General features: G+C 43.0%; 3 protein-coding genes across 5 annotated transcripts; 2 read left to right on the plus strand and 1 right to left on the minus strand.

The window, feature by feature from the left end:
- Positions 1 to 1,408: 1,408 nt before the first annotated feature.
- Positions 1,409 to 6,489, plus strand: LOC110981203 (uncharacterized). The gene is made up of 3 exons (XM_022238569.2): positions 1,409 to 1,736; positions 4,294 to 4,409; positions 5,131 to 6,489. Exons 1-3 carry the CDS (start codon positions 1,733 to 1,735, stop codon positions 5,314 to 5,316), a joined length of 306 nt encoding a protein of 101 aa, XP_022094261.1. The 5' UTR covers positions 1,409 to 1,732; the 3' UTR covers positions 5,317 to 6,489.
- Positions 6,490 to 6,936: 447 nt separating this feature from the next.
- On the minus strand, positions 6,937 to 9,517 carry LOC110981202 (uncharacterized). The gene is made up of 5 exons (XM_022238568.2): positions 9,382 to 9,517; positions 8,882 to 8,934; positions 8,603 to 8,737; positions 8,041 to 8,202; positions 6,937 to 7,208 (listed from the first exon to the last, which is right to left on the minus strand). Exons 1-5 carry the CDS (start codon positions 9,404 to 9,406, stop codon positions 7,053 to 7,055), a joined length of 531 nt encoding a protein of 176 aa, XP_022094260.2. The 5' UTR covers positions 9,407 to 9,517; the 3' UTR covers positions 6,937 to 7,052.
- A 155-nt stretch (positions 9,518 to 9,672) lies between these two features.
- LOC110981106 (uncharacterized) lies at positions 9,673 to 23,005 on the plus strand. Of its 3 annotated transcripts, none has more exons than XM_087131147.1 (3): positions 9,673 to 9,932; positions 13,106 to 13,192; positions 14,607 to 23,005. In XM_087131147.1, the coding sequence occupies exon 3, from the start codon at positions 14,611 to 14,613 to the stop codon at positions 20,749 to 20,751; it is 6,141 nt and encodes a 2,046-aa protein (XP_086987273.1). In that variant the 5' UTR covers positions 9,673 to 9,932; positions 13,106 to 13,192; positions 14,607 to 14,610; the 3' UTR covers positions 20,752 to 23,005. The 3 variants fall into 3 exon arrangements, with proteins under 3 accessions (XP_086987273.1, XP_022094034.2, XP_086987274.1); XM_022238342.2 differs by lacking the exon at positions 9,673 to 9,932 and adding an exon at positions 11,110 to 11,263; XM_087131148.1 differs by lacking the exons at positions 9,673 to 9,932; positions 13,106 to 13,192 and adding an exon at positions 11,117 to 11,263.
- The last annotated feature ends 576 nt before the right edge of the window (positions 23,006 to 23,581 follow it).

Genomic DNA, 23,581 nt, shown 5'->3' on the forward strand with positions numbered 1-23,581 from the left:
GCACCTGTCTATGTTTTTGACTGGAAACCTGTCTAATTGATATCGGTGCGAGTACAAGGCCTTCAAAATGGTGAAAAGAAAACTCAACACTCGACGCATCTTGGGAATTTCACTTCTTTCTTTGTAAAACTAAAAAAGCAACGATTAAGAAAAAAGAAAACTCTACATCCCAGACTCGAAACTTGGATACCTTAGTACTAGTAGGCTACTGACATCATGAGCGTCGTGGTTGGGACCATGGAGGTAGGAATGGTTGAGACGTTCGGGCCGGGGCCCTTCCCAGTTGGAGGGTATAAAAGGGAGGGGGGATTTAAAAAAGAGGAAATAGAAGGGGAAGAAAATTGCCAGTTTTATAAAAAATTACCGTGTACCAGAATTGCGCGCTCAGGAATTGATGGTCTGCCAGGCTGCACTTACACGTGGTTCTTGACTTTGCCAACGCAACATGCCATACCAATTTCGTCTGCTAAGTCACGTGACACACAGTTGGAATCAAGCATCATGCAGGAACTGCGTCCTCCCTTAGAAAAGTGAGTCGGTTGTATCATTTACGGAAATAAAGCTTATAGTCGGTACAGGTCGAGACCACCGTGGCTCGCTGGGTACTGATATGTACTGTATTCATTAATATTGTGATTATTTTGTAATTACTTATAACATTCATGGGGAACGCCGTGTTTGCTGAGTGTTTGGTACTCACCATAGGTCACGTGAATTATCGGGTGCAGTCTATACACCCCGGAATTATATTGACGCCTTCCTGCATTGGACGGCCACACGCCCAGGGCGAGTCCCGTGGGGGGCGGAGACATCCCCCAAAAAAGGGTTTTCTTTTTTTTTAATACTAAGAGAAAAAAGCCATGTTGCAACGTTCATTTATCCATTTACTTACAAAAACATGTTAATTTTTTTAAAATATGTAGCCTCGGCTCCCTAAGGCTTGAAGGTTACACCAAAAAATTCCAGATTTTTTGACCTCTCTAAAAAAAGATTTGCCGGTTTGGGATCCGCCCTTGCCCACGCCGTAGCTCACGCCCTTCTCGGAGAACTCAGTTTTTTTTCCCGTCATTTTGTGGATAAAACAGAAAGAACTGACGGTACCGCAATGTATTTACACTTTTGTCATGATTCCAAGATTCCAGTCTGGTCCTTGCGGTTTATTGAAGGGTCACGGCAAGTCCACCCCTTTAAAGGCTTGTTTCAAGTTTCACACGGTGCACAGGCTCAGGCTGACATTGACCTCACCTCCCGAGTCCCAGTATGCTGTCGTACCAACATCACCGCGAGTACACAGCTGGCACCCAGTACACTTTGAACTTTTACACAGATAGGCATCTTGTGTTTTCTCACAGGGGCTAAGGCGGTTGCGTTCACACAAGCCCTGCACAGTGGTCCCTCCATTACTAATACGTACACACAATCGCCCGAGCAAGGTTCAGAGATAAGACATACATAGTTACAAAGTACCAACCGCAGTTTGAACCCCACCTTAATAATTTGATACAAAAATCCACCAGAAGTAGTCTGGATTGTAATTTGTTGCATGTGAGAAGTTGTTGCTAACGTTATCTACGTGTACACCACAGCGCACTGTGGAATTTAGGCAACTGATCACACAACATTTGGGAGGAGTTTGTCTGCCGTGCAACCGACTTTGGGCACCGGTACCGACGTGCTACAAGGCACGGCGTTTGCAACTTCTTCCGTCCAGTGACGACGTGGAAACCTAACCATGGGTAGGTTGCTCTCTACTTTTCTCTTTGATGGGCTTGGTCAAAGTTAAAATCAAATACTTGCACCTTACAGGCCTATAGTAAACAAAGGTAGCGTCATCCTGTAATGCATCATTCCAGAATGAATCTAGAAAGTGTAGCGTTAAAGTCTCGAGGCTTTTAATTGAGAGAGGAAGGCACTGCGTGGACCGGATTGAGCAGAAAAAAAGTCAGTGAAAGCTTCTGAGATCTTCATTTAAATTGTTCCCATCCTTACTTATCTCTGGAAGGCTCAGTCCTGCCGTTAACGGGCACGGAAGTAAATCTGCCTCTCATTTTTCTCATCGCAATTTTATGTTTCAGTGCCAATTTTTATTTAATTTTCCGTCATTTTTTCCTCTCCAAATAGCACAGAACGTCCCAAAACGTATCGACCAAGAAAACAAACAGTACAGGAAGATATTTTCAATGTTTTAGCTACCCCAACCCAAAAAGCGCTCACTGAAATTTTCTCGGCACTACGCTCTTTTTCACCGAGTCGTTCAAAAGAAAAAAAATATTTAATAACCTACTGAAATGTTTTACTATAACATGCTACTTTTGGGGATGCCAGTGGGTCGTCTTCCCCTAGAGCTGCAAGGAGCAATACAGTGAAATTACACTCAACAGTAAACCCTCAAAATAATTGGAACTTAACAATATTTAGATTATTAAACATTTGTGTTTGGTGCTGTTCTTTGTTGCCGGCTGCTCCAGTTTACTTTGAAATGTGTGCGTGTCTGGGTAAGATCGATGCATGTGAACAGGACACTCGATTTAAGATGCAAAATGGCAAAACATTTCTTGGAATTGCCTCCATCGTGAAACAATAGAAATTTAAAAAATGACAATGTTGACTGAAGTTTACCATAAGTGGGGCGTTTTCCTTGTCATTTTTGGAATTAATCTTCTGAGAAACGTGTACATAAAAGACTTTATTGGCAATCGAAAGAAATTGTAGAGCCGGGAATCACAAACCGAACCATTTTCATAAGCTTCAGTAATCAGAAGTATAGCGCCACACCCATCGGCCTATGGTCAATAAAAATGGTCACGATTTGTACATATTATGTCTTTTAGGCCCTAATTTTCTAATTGTTTCCCCCCGTGATATAATTCAGAAGAGGTTATGACAAGTTGTGCTTTTACTAAAGGGCTAATTTTCTTCATTCAGTCTCGTTTTCATAAATCTGTGTGCGTTAGGGTTGCACTTTCAACTTTACCAGAGACTTTAACGCCCTTCAATAAAATAAACTTTGGACCACCAAAAATAAATGATATAAGTTGATCAAATAAACGCCAGTGCACCATGGCTGATGGCAACAACTGATTGGTTTCATTGACCGGTAATCATTAAACAGACATTAAGTGTCGACTTTGGGCTATATGTATATGCCAATATCGATGTAATCAATATTTTCCAGCATAGTGCACGCCATACTTAATTGTATCTTTGCGACTATTGAGCCAAGTACAGAGTTAGGTTTGCTGTGGCTTATATTGATGGTGAATGGTTCGCAGGGTGGGCTATGACGTGTAACCCATTAGAACAGAAGCACTCCCTCATCGGTCAAGCAGAGCGAGGTTGGTCGGGAGTGTTCATTTTGCTGCTAGCGACCGTAAGGTGTGCATTAGTCGTTGGTGAACCAGCGAAGTGCAGTCCTGACCAGAGCAGCCACCACGATTGCTAGAAAATAGCGTCCTCTCTTGGTCTTGCTTGGGGTTCATTGCTTTTGATTATCGCTCCCGAATTATTGAGTTAAGGCACTTAATACATCTGCCAGAAATGTTGACGGAAGATGAATATTACTAAACGTTCAGAAATATTACAGAGGTGCGCGTTTTAAATCACATAGACATTTTATAAAATGGTGATATTAAGAGAAAAAATGTAAATAAATTGCCCAGGTTATGAAATTTCCTTAAAGCCTGCCTGTTCTTGACACGGGTTTCTTGTTCTCGCGCTCGAACGGCGGGAACACGACTCAAGAACACTGTTCTCGGAACAAGATCACACACCACCTCCTCGTCAGGGTTTTACAAGAACACACGGAAAAACTCGTGAGATTTTGATTTTGAACAGCTCCAAACATGAAAAAAAGTAGAGAGATGGCTTACAAAGCCAGAGACAATAGGAAACTTTGAAAAAGTATTATAAATTATTCTTCATAACACAGAATGAATGTTCCTGTTTAAACAGAAAAGATTTCAGCCCAGTTGTCCAAACATTAATAACTCTCGAATAACGTAATGATGGACGCCGCCATGCTGCATGTTGCTTGTCACTAACTACCAGCGATAACCCGTTGTACGTTCCCAACGCTCGAGCGGCTGACCCAAGAACAACAAATCGAGCTGTTCGTGAACACACGAGAACAAGCCGCCCGAACTCAGCCCTTGATTATCGCAATGAACAAAATGAAAGCCGGTATCAAATAAAAATGATATCCAACTGCATCGTCTCCAGCTTTTAAGAGGCAATCAATACTACCAATATCTTCACAAGCTTTGTCCTCTTTTTTCTCTTTCCCCTTGTCTATAGACAAAGGAGATGTCATTGAGGAGGTGAAGCCCCAGAAGGATTACTTTGTCTTCTCCATTGTGTCCTTTTTCTTTTGCCCTGTTTTCGGGATTCTGGCGATATGGAAGTCCTCAAAGGTACGGCCATTGTCTTTTCATATTTTCCTTTGACATCAAAATTGAAATCTGAAACTTGGATGTGCGATAGCCTGAGCATCGTACATTAAAATCCCGTTACATCGATCTTCGAGGGACCAAATTCATTTGAACATTGTACCTGTACAGCGCGTCAGGACCAATTTCATCATGAGACAATACGCTCACGTTTTCAGAAATATACACAAGGGCTGCGTACCACCTTGCTCAGAATATTGACAAGAATATAATATGGAATCAGTGCTCTGAAACATGTAATTGCCGATCTTTCGGTAACTGAGCACCTTCTTCAGGGCAAGCAGATTCAGTTCATATTTCATTATTCTTGTCAATACGCTCACGTTTTCAATCCGATTCGTAAGTGTGACGCCACTTCGGTTTAAACCACGCCCAGACTGTGCATGCACTGCATGTAGATTTACATGCATTGATCGCAGCTTACATGGAGCCGTGGAACCAGAAGTTAACGCAACTTCAGCGATCGTCCAATGGGAACAGGCAAATTGTGGCGCGTCCGCCTTCGTGACGAGGTCACTTACGAACCAGATAACTTTTGAGTAAAGATAATTGAAATGGAGAAAACGTTCTGCGAGTCTCCCATGTTCACCTACTGTGGCCATTTGACCCTGATTTACAAACCCAGGTGAGATTCACGAAGAACGATATTTTTGACACGATATTCTCTCCCCACCCACCCCTCCAGACTCGGGAGAAGCTTCGCAAGGGTGACGATTGGTACGCTGAACTGGCCGCAATGGACGCTCTCAAGTGGGCCTTGACAGCGGTGGCCGTTGGGGGCGCTGTTTACTTCATGGCTATTCTCCTCGTCATTTACTGGTTGGTCAGGTACTACTTTGGCAATGACGAAAGTCCCTTCATTGATTTGTGAGCTGAGCCCGCCCAATGCATCCCAGCAGCAACGATCACTCGTGGGTTGCTTTTGCGAAAGCAAGAGAGAACAGACTCTTATTTTGCATGATGATGATGGCGCCCTACATGTAAGTCCGACATTCAAACGACAGTTTGGGCACCACGGTTTGCTGTATAATTTGGGTCAAAAAGAACACTTCTCTAAGTCAACGAAGACATTTTCCGGCTCATTTCGACCCGAGAAAGTGTTCTTTTTGACCAGGCGATGTGGTCGAACAGATTAGATTGTGAATCAAACCGATGGAGCATATGGTAGAGTTTAAAACTAATGATCTCTTACCATGAAGTGAAAAAGAGAAATAAGAGGCTTTCTGTCGAATTCGTAAACGTTGGAGGTTTGTTCAGAGACAGTGTCAATTTTATACTTCTGTGATTTACTCGAATAGAGGGAAAGGAGCACAAAGGCAGCAGTGGTTAGACATTAAGTTAAAAATTAATTATGTAAATGTTCACATACATGTATGGCATGCAAACCCTTTTGATTAAAAATTGTATTTTTTTTTATTTCTATGGTAACACAATTATATCTAAATAATAATTACACATGTACTTTCTATTTAGTCACTACCTTTTTTGTTCCAAACCCCTCAGTTTTATATAAAATAACTTGTTTAAAAGCTAGCAAAATATCTGAATCCTCTTGGCGATTACTTGAGGAGTAATATTTTAGATTTTTTTAGCAAAAATAATTGTCATTTTTTGTGAAATACAGAATTCAGGCTCGTGAAAAAATACCTTCTTATTCTAAACATGTACCGCTCTTTAAGCGGACTTAGGCTATGCAAAAAAGGCTAAACTAGTTCGCCATGATAGAAAAATCAACCGTAATATTTAGTATTTTGAAACTGATAATGTAAATAATTCTCAAGTATACAATTATGAATTTGTTTTAATTACGCACAGTAAATGGGCCTGCTATTGAAGAAATCCTTCCACTGGTCTAGTCTCATTCTGAAAACCTTTTGTTGTAGCATTCTAAAAGTTTTGATGTACCGTATATGTACATGTGAATTTGTCGCGCTCATTATTAACTAAATTTCTGTTTGTTCTGAAATACCAGCCATACATTTCGATCATCATCTCGATGGTTGGGTATGAACTGTTGAATAAAACCAATTTATAGTACAATAAATTATATCGTCTACCGAACATTCATTTAAGTTAGCTAAGCTAGCTAAGTTAGCTATGATCGCATGTGAAATTTCATTATACCATACTTTCAGCAGATTTGACGGTATACAGCTACTGGTATTTCATTTGAGCAGAAGCACCCCCTCATTGGCTGAAAAGCGCCACATTGGTTGGGAGTTGGTTTTGTTGGTTGGCAGTGCGGCAAGTTGCATTCATCTGGGGTGGCTAATCATTACGGTGGGTGGCGCCTGTGTCCAGTCTCTCGTCCGATTGGGGAAGGGCTGGCCTTGTCCTGGTTATTTTGCTTGTCTGTCATATTTGTGCCAGCGTCTTGCAATGGGGCTTGCAATGAGCGCTGCGCCTGCTGTCTTCACTGTCGGACTCGCGTGATGCGTAAAAAAAATCGTACTTAACCTAACATTGCCAGGATGAAATCATCAGATTCCTATTTTTTTATTTATCTACATGTATTTATTTTTCTACAGCATGTCAATGCAGGATGTGTACATCTAGCAACCGGTCACTGGGTTAAGCACTAAGTGAAACGAATGTCTTGTTTTAAAGTTAACTGATGCCATAGGCCACAATGAAGTACACGGCAACAATCACAGCGGCAACCACGACTAGACCCGAGATAAGTCCCACCGTGCTCCAGACGTTCGCGCACCGAGCTGCCGCATGCGCTTCTTGGTAATCACCGGCCAAGTACAGCGTCCTGGCCTGTAAAGTAAGAAAAACAAATCATTAACAAACGAAACATGACGAAGAACAAAAATACAAAACAAAGTAAAACCAGATCTTATAAATCGACGGAAATTTCCAGTATTACATCAAAATATTGCTTCATATGTAGTGGCCTTCACCTCATGGAATGGAACATCTGTCGCGATCGCCACGCGTCGAAAGAAACACTTTAACATAAACACGTTCGTCTTATATTTCATAAAACGGCGGGATGACTTTTTTTCACAAATCCCTGCATCTTGTAAATAAAATCCTAGAGTTAATCATTCAATGCACCCCTTTTGTTTAGATGGAAATTCGATCGATCTATCTCCATTTACAGGATGGAACATTCTATTTTGCACTGCTAGTGCACGTGCATTGGGACAAAAAATTCTTGAAGAAGCGACTATCAACGATCCACTGATCAGACGACCTGCTGTTTGATTCACGCAGATCTGCGGATCGCGATCAGTGATCCGGATGTTGGTTCACTGACGCAATACTTGCCGGATGGATAGAACAACTCATCGTTCAGATTGCTGATCGGGATCTGGACCCTGGCGACAGGCCCCGGGATTATTCTTGCTGCTGTACAAGATCCGCACTGCAGCGATGACACAAGGCACAAAGGGGGCACCAGCATCTATTTGGCGGGTACCAGCTTTCAGTGGTGTGGTTTTTTTGGGCAAGTTTTTGTTAGCCTTGTTCAAGTTCCATTCATTCGTTTTTTTTGGGGGGGGGGCACCGGGAATTTGTGTATGTGGGGGGGGCACGTGTCCGAAGCCCCCCCCCCCTGGCCACGCCACTGTCACACTGTCACACATACCCTTGACAGCTCTCCTTTCGCCAACCAGCCGATGGGGCGGCACCACCAAAAGCGGACACACTCCGCGAAGCATTCTTCTTGAGCAAATACTTGATCAGCTGGACAAGACGATACCCCGACCTGCTGTACAACTTGCACGCCGTGCGGATAAGGAGGAACGGACTGTAGGAGAGTAGAGATTAAAGGAGCCATTTTTTTGAGTGAACCCAAAGTCGCAAACTCCTCTGTTGACGTCATTTTGATTGTGATTAAAAAGTCGCACTCATGGTATGTGGCATCTTGACAACATGAACGAGCTATCCCATAATTAATTGGGCAAATTCAAATTGAAGTGAGCTCTCAAAAATGCTTCAACTCCACCCTGAAATTGGCTTTCTACCTCCTTTAAATGATGCCAAGCCAACCGATCTGCAGTATTACATGTACCACACTGATATTCCCGGTTATCATGACTCAGGGTTTGCTTCTTTTATTGACAGCCGGGGGGAGATGAAGGGGTAGATTTGGATTTGGGAAACTGGGTTTAGATAGCTTGTTTTTTATTACAAAAAATATCAATCACCTGATGCACGTGAGTTTGTTGGTGGTGAAATTGTTGATGTGGCTGTTGGCTGAGAGAGGGCGCTGAACTAGGACTTGCAGGCTGGTGGAGCGGTGGACCGACGGAGGGCGCTAAATAAGAGCTTTCCACGTTGGTCTTGGGGAAAAAAGGCGTGATTGTTAAAAGATACCAAATACTGACGTAAGATCAGTGCCATTCCTAAATTTGTTCGTGGGCGGGGCTCCACGAAGCTCTCTGCACAAGTGACAGTGGACTGCTTTTAATGATAACATCACTTACACTGTACGGAGGAGGATTGTCTTCATGGGGGGAAATCTCGTTGGGGAGCAAATCTGAAAAAAAGTTAAAGAATTTGGTATCATTCAATGCAAATTTTTGGCTTTCTATCAAGATCTTACTTTCACTCTTACTTTGCTCCACTCAGTGTGCAACATTAACCGAATATCCCATACAATGGCGCAATCACGGCACCGCTTGCCACATAAACTACATGCACTATACGGCAGAGAAAATTTTCATTCCCAAGGTCGTATGTACCGTCGAGTTCGAAGGGACTCTCCAACAAACCTCGTCTTACAATAAACCTCGTGTTTACGTGCATACGCTTTGGAGTGATCCCCCACACACGTAACTGCGTACTCAAAAATAACAATATTGTAGCTCTCCCAAACTTCGAGTCAGGCTCCTGTTCCCCCCTCAATAATTCGTCAACACTAGGCTATTCTCGTTGTCACCGGTCCTTAAAAAAGTCCTTGAAAAGGAAATTAAGCTAGTCCTACCTGTCTTGATGTTGTCATTTTCCATGTCTTAGGCTAAGGTCTGCTCAACTGAAGGGCAAAGACTGGATGGAAACGATGTGAATTAAATTGTCGTCGATGTCATGTGAAACCTGCAGAGCAGCAATGACCTCTGTCACCCTTGCTGCGCCGTCCGATAATACACGTAGTTGGTGTCGTTAGTACACGTACATGTACCTACATGTACTATGTACACCATGTACATGACATTTGTAAGTACTTTACAGGAACCTTGAACCAGAGAGGTTATTGAAATCAGTTATCGCTATTTTGAGAGCGCGCACTATTATCAAGTACGTCACGAACAGCTACTGCGCAGGACGATTGGACCGATCGAGGGCAAATATTAATCCCACTGAACCTGGGAACCTCAAGAGGAAACCATTTTTTTCACCCACAACTGCTACCACACTGAGCGTAGTTCATCACACGTCGGCAAAATTAGACAGGAACACTTGACAGATTACCAAAGTTAAGGAAACGGTGGTCGGTTGTGGTCCGTGGGGCCTATGCCCTAATAGCTTGGCTATAAGGTCAGTAAAAAGTTAATGTTACAATGCAGCACTGGAGATTTTGGTAAAATTGGAAACCATTTTCGAAATTTTAAGTCATAAATGAGAGTATTTTTGAGTATTGGATTTATTATAAGGTTAAATTGAAAATTCCTCCTAAATGTATATATTTTCACATGAAACGTAAGAATGGTTATAATTTTTCACAATACATTTAAGTCTTTCACTTTTAATTTAGGATTAAGAAGGCACTTTCATGATTAAACCCCTTCATCACTTTGATGCTGTAACAAAAGATAATAATAAAATTGTAATAAGAAAAGACATCACACTAGTTTCCTTGAATTAACAGGGCAAACCTCATCCTAACCTTATTTCGAAACACACTGTGGATTGGCATAATGAATGGTCTACCTGAGAATACTAACTTGGATCGATAACTCCACGTTATCAGGTCAATAATTAAACCTTGAGTGCTATGCGGCTTCAGGAGGGAAGCCTAAAGTAAGGGTTTTCAAAACGGATCAGACGAGAGCAAAACAAGCAATACAAAACTGGCTGAAGATCATCGGCACATAAAAAACATACCGAGAAAGTTAAATACAGGTATCACAAAGTGCGGCCATGTTTATGAGTGGCTATGGGATTTGGTGTGTTAGGGGAGGAGACTCGGACAGGTCCCCCCCCCCCCCGCTCGTGTGATGCAGAAGCCTGCCCCCTCCCCTTCGCCACATGGACAGGGATTTCGAAGGCAAATTTGCAGATCACATTAAAATTTCACGCTTCATACCCTAGCCCCCCCCCCGCCCATAGGTCTCCTATACCCAGGCAACCTTCCCCCGCCACAGCCCATCACCAACTGACATGCATCAGTACCCAGGTGGATCCATCAGCTGTATCCTCGTTCCACCTGACTACACAGTAGGATCCGTCACACTCCAGTACTCCCAGTCAGCTCATAGATGGATCCCAATACGACGCTTTTAGCGTCGATCTGCGCACTTCTGCGTTTGAAAACGAGGCTGTGTGTGTCAGCTTCACTTCTTAGTACGATCAGACGATTGAAAGTAAGGAGAACAAGCCGCCCGAACTCGGCCTTGGTGTGCATTTTTAACGTTTGGCTAGCATCAGTCTAATTGTTAAATGAGGGCGCCCTTCCGCATGCTCTCCGCCTGCGTGAAAAACTTTCACATATCATACCGGTAGCTGCTCGTCAGATGTGGCTTCGTGTTGCGCCGAAGTTCACCTATTCTGAGCGCTTAATTCATTGCATGTATAATGTATTGGTATTCGAGGGCGGTGGTCTAAGTTACATTGTGTATCCAGAGATAGCAAGAACTTCACTTGTTTTGGTGAGCCCACCCCGCTACGTGTTAATTGTTGAGTGAGCAGAGCCGGGCCTGCCCCGTCATGCAGTCATGCCTGTGTCCATGATATAATTTGGCAATACATCATGAGCTGAACTGTGTGTCTGCGTGATCTTTCACACTTTGCCAAGCTTGTTGCACAGTCATGGCAAATTTGGGTTCATTACGACTTACGTTTACATAAATTGATGGGAATAACGTAAAACTTGTTTCAGGATGAAGTCTGTACAAAAATGCATGGGATTCTAGTCATGCTTGTGGCATAGTGGGTTAAAACTGTAAGCCACTCGGGAAGTAAAGGAGACTGATAATGCTGCACTACATTACACTGAAACTCGTCCGTGTTTATGACTGAGTGCGAAGATCGTTGTCTTATTGTTTTGCATTGGCAGCTTGCATACGTCAGTGCCATGACAGGCACCACTGCTTTGGTTGTCAGTGGCAGCAGTCTCTGCATGTTTTGCTCCTAGCAGCTAGATGTACATTAACCTTAACCCCCAGGCCCTTTTTGCTAGAGACCCTCTGAAATCCTCCAAAATGTCTTGAAAATATTACGAGGAGGTGTGCCTACTGCCCCAATCCTTCAAATTCCTCTGGCAATTCCTGTCAGTATGTTGAGGCAGTGTGAATGGCATTTTTGAGCAGTGTGGTTTATTCAAAAGAAATATCAGATTGAATTTATGCATGACTGGGCAAGAACAACACAAGGTCTAACCCGCAACCTTCACGCATGGCATCCTTCGCAATCAGCCATGCACTTTTGCCATTCACCCTCTATTCTCCAAAATCCTCCAAAATCGCCCAAAGGATTTTGGAGGATTGAGGAGGGTTAGGGTTACATAAAGTCTTTGACTTCACACAAGTTCTGTCAGTCTGCGTTCCTTATCCAGTAATCATGAACAATGTGTTGACATTTACACCATCATGTTCAATGTAAAGAAAAGAAACAACAGGAAAACGAAAGTTTGGTGCCACTGTTAACCTATGCAGACTTCCTTGACAACTCACTTCCACAAATGAAACTTTCAGTAGACTGGAAGTCTAGAGCCTACAGTTACTCAAGATAAGATAATCAACTTTCTGTAGATGTACTTATTCATGTACCTACATGTACATGTACACCAAGTTACATGTACGTATACATGGAATGTATATCTTCCTGAGCACTGATGGAATAGACATTGAGCGTTTCAGTCTCATTAACTTTTGCTCTTTCTTTGTTCTGTCTGATTTCCTTTTTTCTGTGTACTGTGTTTTTACTTTTTTGTTCTTGTAGTTTTTCATGTGTTGCAAATTACTTGAGTTTAGGTGTGCCTCAGTACAGTTTGCAGTTAACCAGTGTACCCGGTACCCACACATACGCTCACACCAGTAAAGGCTATATTTAAAGCAAGTCCGTTTAATGTCTCAGGCCGATCCGGAGGCTGGTGGCACCTTTGCATGGTCTTGAGGAAACTGATTCTTGAGTATTGAGAATTTGTTATCAATAGTCCTATTGAGCACTTGTACACATGTATGCCAGATGTGAGTAAGTCAAGAACAGATTTGTCATGTCAGTAGTTGCATGTGAGGTGTTGAATATTGGAAATGAGATATTAGATTTGGACAGTGGAGTGACCGGTGAACCGCGTTTTTGTGTGTTCAATTTCATTTTTGATAGAATTTGAGTGAATGCAAAGTAAGAAGTTTGAAGTAGCTGAATCTTCTGATGTAACACATTCTTGTACACGTACACGTATCTTGGGCAGTTTGATCAGAACTATTTTGTTCTCTTGTTAATAAAGATGTATTTGTTTGATAAGTCTATTTTCCTATGTTTGCTACCAGGGAAGAGTTTCATCAACGTAAAGTTTGAGGGCGCATTGAGGGTTGACATTGTTAGCTGGAAAGTCCCCCCCGGGATTTCACTGGAAGGTGAGAGTAAAGGTACATGTACTTGACATGTATCTAGCCAGTGGGGTTGGGGTGGGGTTAAAGTGACGTATCTGAGACTTCTTAACAACTAGGATGGATGCATGTGCGCATTAGGCAAGGGAATGCAGGCGATTTTCAGCGCAGTGCTCCGCCAAGTGGTTGTCATGGAGATGCCCTTTTGTAGTGCATTATGGGATAAATAGTCAGAATAGTCTCATTTGCTAACTGTGCTAAATGGGGGAAACTTCAAATTTTGAAATTGTTTGTTCATCTTGGATAAAAATGCAAATTGCTTATTGTGAGTGAGTCGAGGATGTTTTTGTATGTGGTGGAGTGAACACCTTCAAATATGCCAAATTACATACGAAATGCGCTTAATCGTGGCAACGTGTTGACCGTACACTCAAGAAGGGGTCTTGCTGCGGCAGACTCTTGGTAGTGTGCAGATTCAGCATGTTTGCCCTTGACTTTTTTTTCAAAGTTCTTTTACTATGTTTAAATTGTATGTATTGCAAACAGAAGCCAACCACATGCATGCCTCATATGATACGGTGCACCAGGTACATGTACGTCTGTCAACTGGGCTGGTTTGGCCATACGTGGCAATCATATGCTGCCGTTGGAAGGCCACAACGCAAAAAAAAGTGCATTTGAGGTCAAAAACTAAGTTGATGATGTAATGGATTTTAAGCCTTTGTCAGCTGAGCTCCATTCTTTATAAACGAACTGGATCTGTGTATTGCATTTGTTGCAACTGTTCGGCTGGCAAGCCAGGCCATTTAGGGAGACTTCTCAAGAGGCGATTTCAACTGTCATTTGGCCAATGGACCATCGCTAAATTGAACACTGTGTAGAAGGGAGTTAGTTCCTACATGTAACAACAGAGAATGTACAGGAATTTCACAGTTCACAGCTTGTAACATGACTTTCGACTCTAGATGACTTGTTATTGATGGAATATTGACTTCTAATGATGTGAGTGATTTGAAAGGAAAAAGTACATATGTGACCCACTCTGCAAACAAGGCCCTTCAGTCATGCTCTGCCTCTGTATGTAACAGACCGCTCCATGCACCTGCCAGAGATCCATTCTAAATTTTACTGTATTTCGGGAATAGAGCATGGGACAGAGGTCAAAATGCGTAAATTTAATCCTTATTATAATGCTTCTCTATCCATAGGCATCACTTACAATCAATTTGTCACATGAGAGCCCAAGGGCCATTTTTGTAGAGCCACATATATGTCTCTGTGTACAGTCCCACTACTACCTTTACGTTGTCGGACTACATGCGGATGCATACGTGTACGTGTATAATCAAAATATAAAACTTTGCTGCTTGCACAATAGCAGATTATAACCTTTGGCTTGTGTGGCCATTTTTCATGAGTTTCTTTTACTTTCCCTTTTCAGGATCATGGCATCCAACTCTGCTTCAGGGGATCTTGTCCACACAGATGCAGCTTTGTTCGATAAAGGAGAAACAAGTCTGCATGGAGTAATGACTGACGTGTCGCTTCGTTGCATTGTTGCGTTGAGTTCTGATGAAGAACGACTTGTCACGGAGGATAGTACGTTAGGCGTAGCTTGTACTTGCCAGACAGGGGCTTCCTGTACTGAGCACCCACTGACTTATACCTCTCCAGAGGCATCATCTACATGTAGCTCAGCTGCTGACACTGATTTACAAGCTTCTGCCACAGGGCCACCTCCATTCAAGTGTAACATCTGCGATGAAATCTTTTCCCGTCAAAAAACACTCTGGAATCACAAACTCATTCATTTTGATGTGAACACCGTCAGGTGTACAGTTTGCAGCAAAACTTTCCGAACTTCTGCAGACCTGAAGGAGCACTCTCGGATACACAGCAAGGAGGGCTCCTTCAATTGTGACTTGTGCGGAGAAGCTTTTAGAACCCGAAGTGCACTTCTAAAACATCAGACTAGCAACCACTCTGGGGGGAGCAGTGATGCATCTACCTCAGACATCCGTAAGAAACAGAAGAAGGATCATGTCTGCCCTTACTGTTCCAAAGCATTCAAAGGTAAAACTCATCTTGAGGAGCATGAACGCATCCACACAAATGAAAAGCCCTTTGCTTGCCAAAAGTGTGGTAAAGCTTTCTCTCGCAAAAACACGCTGACCCGGCACATTGCAACCCACTCTGAAAATAGGAAACCGTTTCTTTGCCATAAGTGTGGCATTTTCTTCCAGACTTATTACTCATTAAGAAAGCACAGGCAACTACACAAGGATCGGCCCCACGTGTGCAGCTTTTGTAAGAAGACATTCTCCACACCAAAACATTTACAGAAGCACCTGCAAAAGCACAGGAAAGATGAGTACATCTGCAGTTGTTGTAACAAGAGGTTTCAGACCCACTTCAAATTGATGAGGCACAGAGAAAGCCATCAAACTAAGCAGAGGACTTACAAGTGTGTCGACTGCAGCAGGTTGTTCAAGACAGCAACCCATCTCCAGAAACACCAGAAATCAACTCACAAATCTAAAGGATCCCATGTTTGCAGATTCTGCCAGGAAAGCTTTAAGAAAACCAATGATCTCAACTTGCATATCCGCTCCCACGCCAAGGCTAGGAGGGGTGGTCGAACACTTGCCCAGAAATCCCCTAAAGATAAATACCGCTGTGGGATCTGCAGCAACTCTTTTGAAACCTACTATCGGATGAGACAACACAAACAAATGCACCAGGAACGGCCTTTTATGTGTGACATTTGTGAAGAGACCTTTCTGACAGGAATAGACCTGAGTGAGCATAAGAAGACTGAATGCACTGATGCCTTCAACTGTGAAATGTGCCAAAAGACGTTCACTTCTCAGACTGCCTTGCAGTGCCACCAAATCAAGCATGTCATAGAGAGACCGTACATGTGCAGTGTTTGTCTCAAGTCCTTTAAGAGCACTAGTCATTTGAAAGCTCATATGTTAAGTCACGCAGATGGGAAATTCTACACTTGTGCCATCTGTGACAAAGGGTTTAAGGAACAAGGAAGTCTTCAACGACACCAGCAGTTCTGCCAGAATAGGAGACCCAGTGAAAGACCTGAAACATCACAGAGGACATCAGGTGTTGCATCCATGACGTACCCTGTACTCTGCCGCGATGGCGTACCAGTGGTGAATCAGCCGATATTACAGACCTTTGTGCTTAATCCTGGACAGGATCTACAATCCATAGAGTGTCTTCAACCCTCTGAAAGTGTCACCATTCCTAGGAATGTCTCTTCCTCTGTCCAATCTGTGCACAGGAGCTCTGAACAGGCAGTCGTCAATTCTGTAGCTTTACTTGATCAAAGTCAGTCAGTTCCATTGGGCATTTCATTCAATAAACAAAGTGGAAACTGTGTACATCTCTCCCATGCTACCATATTAGGTAATGAAGTACATGTAAATGGTGAAGTAGACATGCAAAGGAACCCGTCTGAAGGAGAATCCCCTTTGAGGAGGAACAAGAGTGCTGAAGTTGCACCCAGTGCAAGCACACCTTCACGGTGTCAGGAGTCTTACAGTGAAGGAAGGGACGTACTTGGTGAAGCTGGTGCTGAGTCATCTGATGATGATGATGGTGGAGGGGAGTTTGCTCTGACAGATACTAGTGATGAAGTTGATGAGGTTGTCCTGAACAGGGTCTGCACAGAGGTGCTTCTTCCTGAAACATTTACAGAGAATTCAGATGATTCAGGTGTGATAAGCCATCAGTTGGTTTCTGCCCAACAACATTTCAATCTGAACCACCCAACACTGCAGCTGGTCATTAACAAGATTCAGCTTTTCACCTGTCATGTTTGCAAGAGAGACTTTCAGTCGAGTATTCAGTTGAACCAGCATAAGCTCTGTCACCAAGAAGATAACCCTAATGTCAGGATACCTACTGATGGCTCCACTAATCATCAGACAGGTCACACAAAGACGTTGTCTTGCAGTTTTTGTGGAAAAGATTTTCATCGTAGTTCCAGACTACAGGAGCATGAGCGTATTCACACAAAGGAAAAGCCATACAAGTGTACAAAATGCGGGAAAGAGTTTTCGCACAAAAGTAGTCTTCGAGGTCATGAAACAGCTATCCATGGAATGACATGCCCCCAAAGACCTAGAAACATCATAAAAAATTGTGATATTTGTGGGAAAACATTTAAAGGAAACTCTTACTTCAAGCGCCATATGGCTACTCATAGCAGTGAGCGTCCTTATAAATGTGAAAGATGTGATAAGGCATATAAACAAAAGTGTCATTTGTCGGTTCACCAAGTAAATTGTATTGGAACAGATGCATCAAAATCTGCAGTTGTTCCTGAACCAAGTGAGAAGCCTGACGGCACATTTAATAACTATGTTGCTACACGAGGTGCATCAGATGTCATCAGTGTTGACAAACTCAAAGACTTAAAAAGTTATTCAGGGACTCTGGCAACTTCTGATGATACACACGCTACACGAATAACTAGAGGTTCGGCAGCTCGAGCCATGCAAAATGTAACTGAAGGTGCTACAGCTGTTATGGAAGCTGCTACTGAGGATCAAGTAGGGACATCTAAGAGAAGAACAGTCACTTGCAGATTCTGCGGAAAGTTCTGCGGTTTCCGTGCCAGACTATTAGAGCATGAGCGTGTTCACACGAAAGAAAGACCCTTCAAATGTGACAAGTGTGAGAAAACATTTGCCTATGGTAGTGTACTCCGGAGCCACAGGATAAAAGTCCACAAGATGAGAATTTCCCCTCGAGGGATAATGAAAACAAAAATGATGCCTCATTTGAAGGACGCAGACTCAAATGATGTTGACAGCAAGTGTAGCATCCTTCAGTGCAGTATCTGTCACCAGGAGTTTCAGTCGGCAGCCTTGCTGAAACAACACAGGAGCCAAGCGCACAAAGAGAATCGACCATACCAGTGTGATCTGTGTGACAAGGGTTACTTTGCAAAAGCCCACTTGAAGGAACATCACGTGCGAGCTCATTCCAATACCAGAAATTTCAAGTGCCCCGTTTGCCTTAAAGGATTTAGGACCAAGTCTGATTGCACTCGACATAAACAAACTCACAGGGCTAGGCTTAAGACAGGGAACCCATCATCTGCCAATATTGACCCGGTCATGGAGCCAAAAAATGAACAAGCTAGTGATAAGGAGACTGTGTTGGGTGCACACCAGCCTTGGAAATCAGGAGGAAACAAGTTAACCACATGCAGGATCTGCCACAAGAGTTTTCGCTTTGTGACCCTCCTCAAGGAACACATCAAGCAATTGCATGGAGAGGAAAGACCATTTCAATGTGACATGTGCAAAAAGACCTATTACACCATATCCCATTTGAAAGAGCACCATATCCGTGCTCACACTAACTCTAGAGATTTTATATGCCCAATTTGCCAGAAAAGGTTTTGTAGGAAATCTGATTTAAACCAGCACAGACGTACTCGTTGCTGTGAACCTTCTGAAGCTAACCCTTCTGCTTCAGATTATCGGGAATCAACTGGAACTTGCGAAAGTAAGCAGTTGTTTACCCCTAGTGGAGAAACGAGGTTAGTTTCCTGTTCAACTCATTATTCAAATGATACCTCAGCAAATTCCAACAGTAGCAACATTGAACAGCCAAGTAGTAATGAACCTGTTTGGGATAAGGTGGGAACAATGATCACTGCAGAGACAGCACCTGAAGCTGAGACCTGTAGATCTGAGTTACAGTCGTCAGCAACTGGTCACTCTGAAGGTGCTTCACCCGATACCGAAATAGTTTACAAGGGTCAGCAAGGGACATTTGAAAAAAAATCAGTCACTTGCAGGTTCTGCGGAAAATTCTGCGGTTTCCGTGCCAGACTATTAGAGCATGAGCGTGTTCACACGAAAGAGAGACCTTTCAAGTGTGACAAGTGTGAAAAAACATTTTCCTACGGGAGTGCACTCTACAAGCACAGGAGAGCAGTCCACACTGATAAAGAGTTGTGTGATGATGGTAGCAAGTCCTGCCTTCATCAGTGCAATCTCTGTGACCAGACGTTTCAGTATGCAGCCTGGCTGAAACAACACAGAAGCCATGCACACAAAGACAATCGACCATACCAGTGTGATCTGTGTGACAAGGGGTACTTTGCAAAAGCCCACTTGAAAGAGCATTACGTGCGAGCTCATTCTAATACCAGAAATTTTACTTGCCTTGTTTGTCTCAAAGGATTTAGAACCAAATCTGATTGCACTCGGCATAGACAAACCCATGAGGCTAAGCCTCACGTTAAGAAGTCACACCTACATGTACTTCAGCATGCAGAAACTCATCGCTCAAAGGCTGTTCGCTGTAATCTCTGTGGTTCATTGCACAAACCCCTTCCAAAACCCCGAAGGTTCAACTTTTACAAGAGGCGCAGGTTTTGGTGCAGTGCTGTGAAGCGCAAGGTACTGCAGCCAAAAGGAAGCAGCAGTTCAACTCAGAAGGACACCAGACTGTTCCAGTGTACTCTGTGTGGGTGCAGTTTCGGTAAGACGTCCTGCTTTAAGAGGCACTTGGAAGTTCACGCTGAGGGCAAGGAGTTGAACTTTTGCAGTTCTTGTGAGAAACACTTCAAAACCCTCAGCCACCTTCAGAGACACAAATTAATGTTTCATTCAGCTAGAAAATCGGTTGATCGTGTCAGGGACCCGCCTGAGGAGCTCACGAAATGTGAAAAATGCCAGAGAACATTTCAAGATAGAAGTTCTCTTGTTAGGCATCTAACTGACGACCATATGAACAAACGGTCGCATTCTTGTGAAATATGTGGTGCTTTGTTTAAAACCGTTTGGAGACTCAACGCGCACAAGGAGCAGATTCATCCGGATGGTCGAATGAAGTTATTTGTTTGCACTGTCTGCAACAAGAAATTCCGCATCCGGTTTCTTCTTCGCAAACACGCAGAGAGTCATTTGAAGAAAGCAGCATTAACCTGTACATTGTGTGATGCGTCCTTCCTAGCGGAACTATGCCTTCTCGCTCATAAGTGCCCCCGACGCGTTCAACCCAAACCAGAGCGCAATTTCATGTGTGACCTGTGCGGAAAGCTCCTCCGATCACTTAGAGATTTGACGAATCACCAGTTGGCCGTTCATTCCAATAAAAGAGACTTTATCTGCGAGCGATGTGGGAAGAGATTTAAAACTGGTAAATGTGTGGAGATACACCAGAGGAGGACACGCTGCCAGGAACCGCAGAAGTACACCTGTGAGACGTGCGGCAAGACCTACCCGAGGGTGGGTTCCTTGGTGCTGCATCGACGTTGTCATCGAGAAAAACAGCGCACCTGCAAAGTGTGCCACAAGGTCTTTGCTAGCGCGAACTGCCTGTGGTATCACATGAAATCCCACTTGAACGTGAGACCCTTTGCCTGCAACGTTTGCCCAAAGAGATTTTACTCCAACAACTTGCTCAAAGAACACCTCAATATCCACACGGGAGAGAAACCTTTTAAATGCAAGACTTGTGGAGCTGCTTTTACCCACCGTGGGACCTTGCACCATCACTTCAGAGTTCACAAAAAGCCAAAAACATCGAAAAAAGATACCAAATAATAATTGTACGTACCTGAAAGCCTTCTACATGTTACTACATGTACATGTCGGCCTACTTTCGCTTAGTTTTTGAACAGCTGTAGATCATAATGAGATACATATACATTTATCGAGCCATGTTCAGACTTTCAAACTACATGTACATGAAAATTTATTGTGTGGATCACGAAATCACATTACTGAATACATGCTTAGTTCCTGTTAGTAGGATTGTTGTTTGAAAAAGAGGGAAAGGGTTAGCAGAGGGGGACAACCTCACGTCTTTTGAACCTCTTGTGAATATCAGATTTTAGGGTATGGGCATTTTCGTACCAATCGAGGCTGCGCCGAGTTGATAATCATAAAGCACAAGTAGACTGCCCAAACTCTGGTGTTAAATTTGTATTAATTTTGCACCCTGGGTGTTGTCAGTCCTGTGATAACATACAGGATATTCCGAACTAACACTGCAGGTTTTGCAATGAATGTTGTTTGAGATTATCAGTACCTTCTGTAGTGTTACACCTTGTGTTACCGTTAACTTTAGATGCCTTGGTGGGCAATGCGTTTGACTTTCTTCAATCTTGCATGCGTACACGGATTTACCGAACGGGTCACGAACTGCGGTATTAGGTATGCATGTACAACGTAGTTCCCACTGCAAACTGATTTACCATCGCTGTAATTAAGGCTCCTCATGGTTAAACCGAACTCGTTTCGTTTCGATCAGATTAGGGATTGTCTGTTCCCGTGTTAAGATTGCACTGGGTGGGGTTTCAGTATCTGTGGATGTGATGTACACTGCAGGTCTGTAACTGAAAGGCCATGTAACTTCAGGCCATGTGGCTAAAAGGCCTGCTTTTGAGGCAAGAACGGATTTTGAGCTGCGCAAATCAATGCCGCGCTTCAGTATTTTCCCCTCGGTCAATCCTCTCTGCGGGAGTTACATGTAACCTGTAACCCCCCTAGAACCATTGGTATGACCTCATGAATCCTACTGGCTTTCAAAATGAAAAAGCAAAAGATATGCAGGCATGTTTGGTCCGCTTTGTTTAGGACTCGCGCCCTCCCATGAAAAGTCCCAGCTATACGGATCTGGTCGTTTGTCTTTTTAAGAATACTTCGTAACTACATGACGTTTCTCTCAGTACTCTGCTGAGGAAATGACAGTGTTTGAGTGCGCAAGGAAAGAAATACAGTGTAATGAATTTGTTACATGTACATGTATATCATAATTATGTAGGCCTACATGTATGTGCTGTTCAGGCGTGATACTACAGGGGAGGTTGGGGGATCTGGCCCCCTTCACCAACTTATGTCTGGCCTCCAAAACTGCAAAGAAGTAACGAAAGTTAAAGGATGACGTCACGTGCGAAGGGTTTATCCCCCCCCCATGGCTCTGGAACTGCACTTGATGCCAGGCCTGTGTGTGGTTGCATTAGATCCCCTTATACGAATTTCACCTTTGTGGAAACTTGGATTTTGCGTACTGCAGTGACTTTGACTTTTAAAGAAAAACTCTGAATAATTGATTTACGTATTTTGCAGTACCCATTACATATAGTATGTTCATTATGAGCGACATTATTGGTGTAAAACTCGTTAATGTGTTTGTTTCAAAGTTAGTGTAGATAGCTTGTTAACCTCCGTTTTAGAACCAAAATGCTACTTTTGTGCATCCCTTTTGAAAAATTCCGGTTTATCCGCCAGTTTAAGAGCGAGAAGCGCAAGTTTTCAGTGTGATCTACAAATTTTGAAATAGTTTGAATGATGCACGTTTTGAATTTTGTTCTCACATAGTTCGCACCTATGTTTTTGATTACGAATCTACGTTATTCTTTAATTGCTGTACATGTATAGTCGGCAGGTACCTTATAACTGTGAAACCAAAAGTTGGCGAAATTCGGGACCTGGCGACTTTAGGAAGCATGTGTAGGCCTATGATCTAATGCAGTAATATGCATGTGTATTTTGTGATTTCAAAAACAGACTTTTTTCTCAGAGATATGGAAATTACATGTTCAGCTACAGATTGCATTATTATGAGCCACTTGGATTATTTGAAATCTTTCAGGATTAAAGCATGCGCACCAGTCGACGTATGGCCACAGCTACGCCGATAGGACAGACTATCGCGCGTGCGTGCTGCAGTTCCCGAGACTACCAGACTCGGACACCCTTCAGTTTGGGCATGCGCTGTTGGAATACTCCCTCGTTGTGTCAATGTTATAACGAGGAACGCTCAAGTTAAAAATATAGAACATTGATTGAATTATATTCTTGTTTTCAAAATTTGTCCCTTCTCTTTGTGAAATGTTGGGCAAAATTGAAGTACATGCTCTTGGCAAAGATTGTCATGTACAGCCTCGTTCACAGTTGTAACTGTTTCGTGTGTGTATCATTTTCAATCGTACCCCTATGTCGCCTTTGATGTTAAATTCTATGACGATTAAAGCATTGTGAATTTCAAGTTTTACAATGCTCTTTATGTTGACTGATTTAGAGGATCTCTTGTGAATATTATGTCCTCCTCATATGCATGGACATTGCCAGGGATTTTTTTTCAAGGGGGGCAAACCGTTTTTCCACACTGGGTGGGGATATTCCTGAGGGCAAGCTAGGTTTAGTGGTGAAATGAAAGTAGACATGACGAGGGAAAAATAAGGATTGATAAATGATTATCAAACCCATTAAAGGTGGAAGGGCGATATTTTAAAGAAAATCTGGGACTTTCATCCCATTGCCACTCATCTCTTTTTATTTTTTTTTTGCCAACTTTTTTGTGTGCCCCCCCCATTTATCCAAGGGGGCTTCCCCCTCCCCTCGCGACGTGTTCACATGGAGCTGGGTA

Source organism: Acanthaster planci, linkage group LG21, assembly GCF_054643075.1.
Source record: "Acanthaster planci isolate LZ-2023a linkage group LG21, COTS_SCS, whole genome shotgun sequence".
In the NCBI taxonomy this organism is placed as follows: Eukaryota; Metazoa; Echinodermata; class Asteroidea; order Valvatida; family Acanthasteridae; genus Acanthaster; species Acanthaster planci.

Bases quoted from the DNA above. Each gene is read 5' to 3' on its own strand.
- LOC110981203 (XM_022238569.2), top strand. The intron at 4,410-5,130 runs GTACGGCCATTG...CCACCCCTCCAG, and splicing joins CGATATGGAAGTCCTCAAAG to ACTCGGGAGAAGCTTCGCAA.
- LOC110981202 (XM_022238568.2), bottom strand. From the start codon at position 9,406: ATGGAAAATGACAACATCAAGACAG. The intron at 8,738-8,881 runs GTAAGTGATGTT...TTTTTCCCCAAG, and splicing joins ACAATCCTCCTCCGTACAGT to ACCAACGTGGAAAGCTCTTA. The intron at 8,203-8,602 runs GTGATTGATATT...ACTCTCCTACAG, and splicing joins AACAAACTCACGTGCATCAG to TCCGTTCCTCCTTATCCGCA.
- LOC110981106 (XM_087131147.1), top strand. From the start codon at position 14,611: ATGGCATCCAACTCTGCTTCAGGGGATCTTGTCCACACAGATGCAGCT.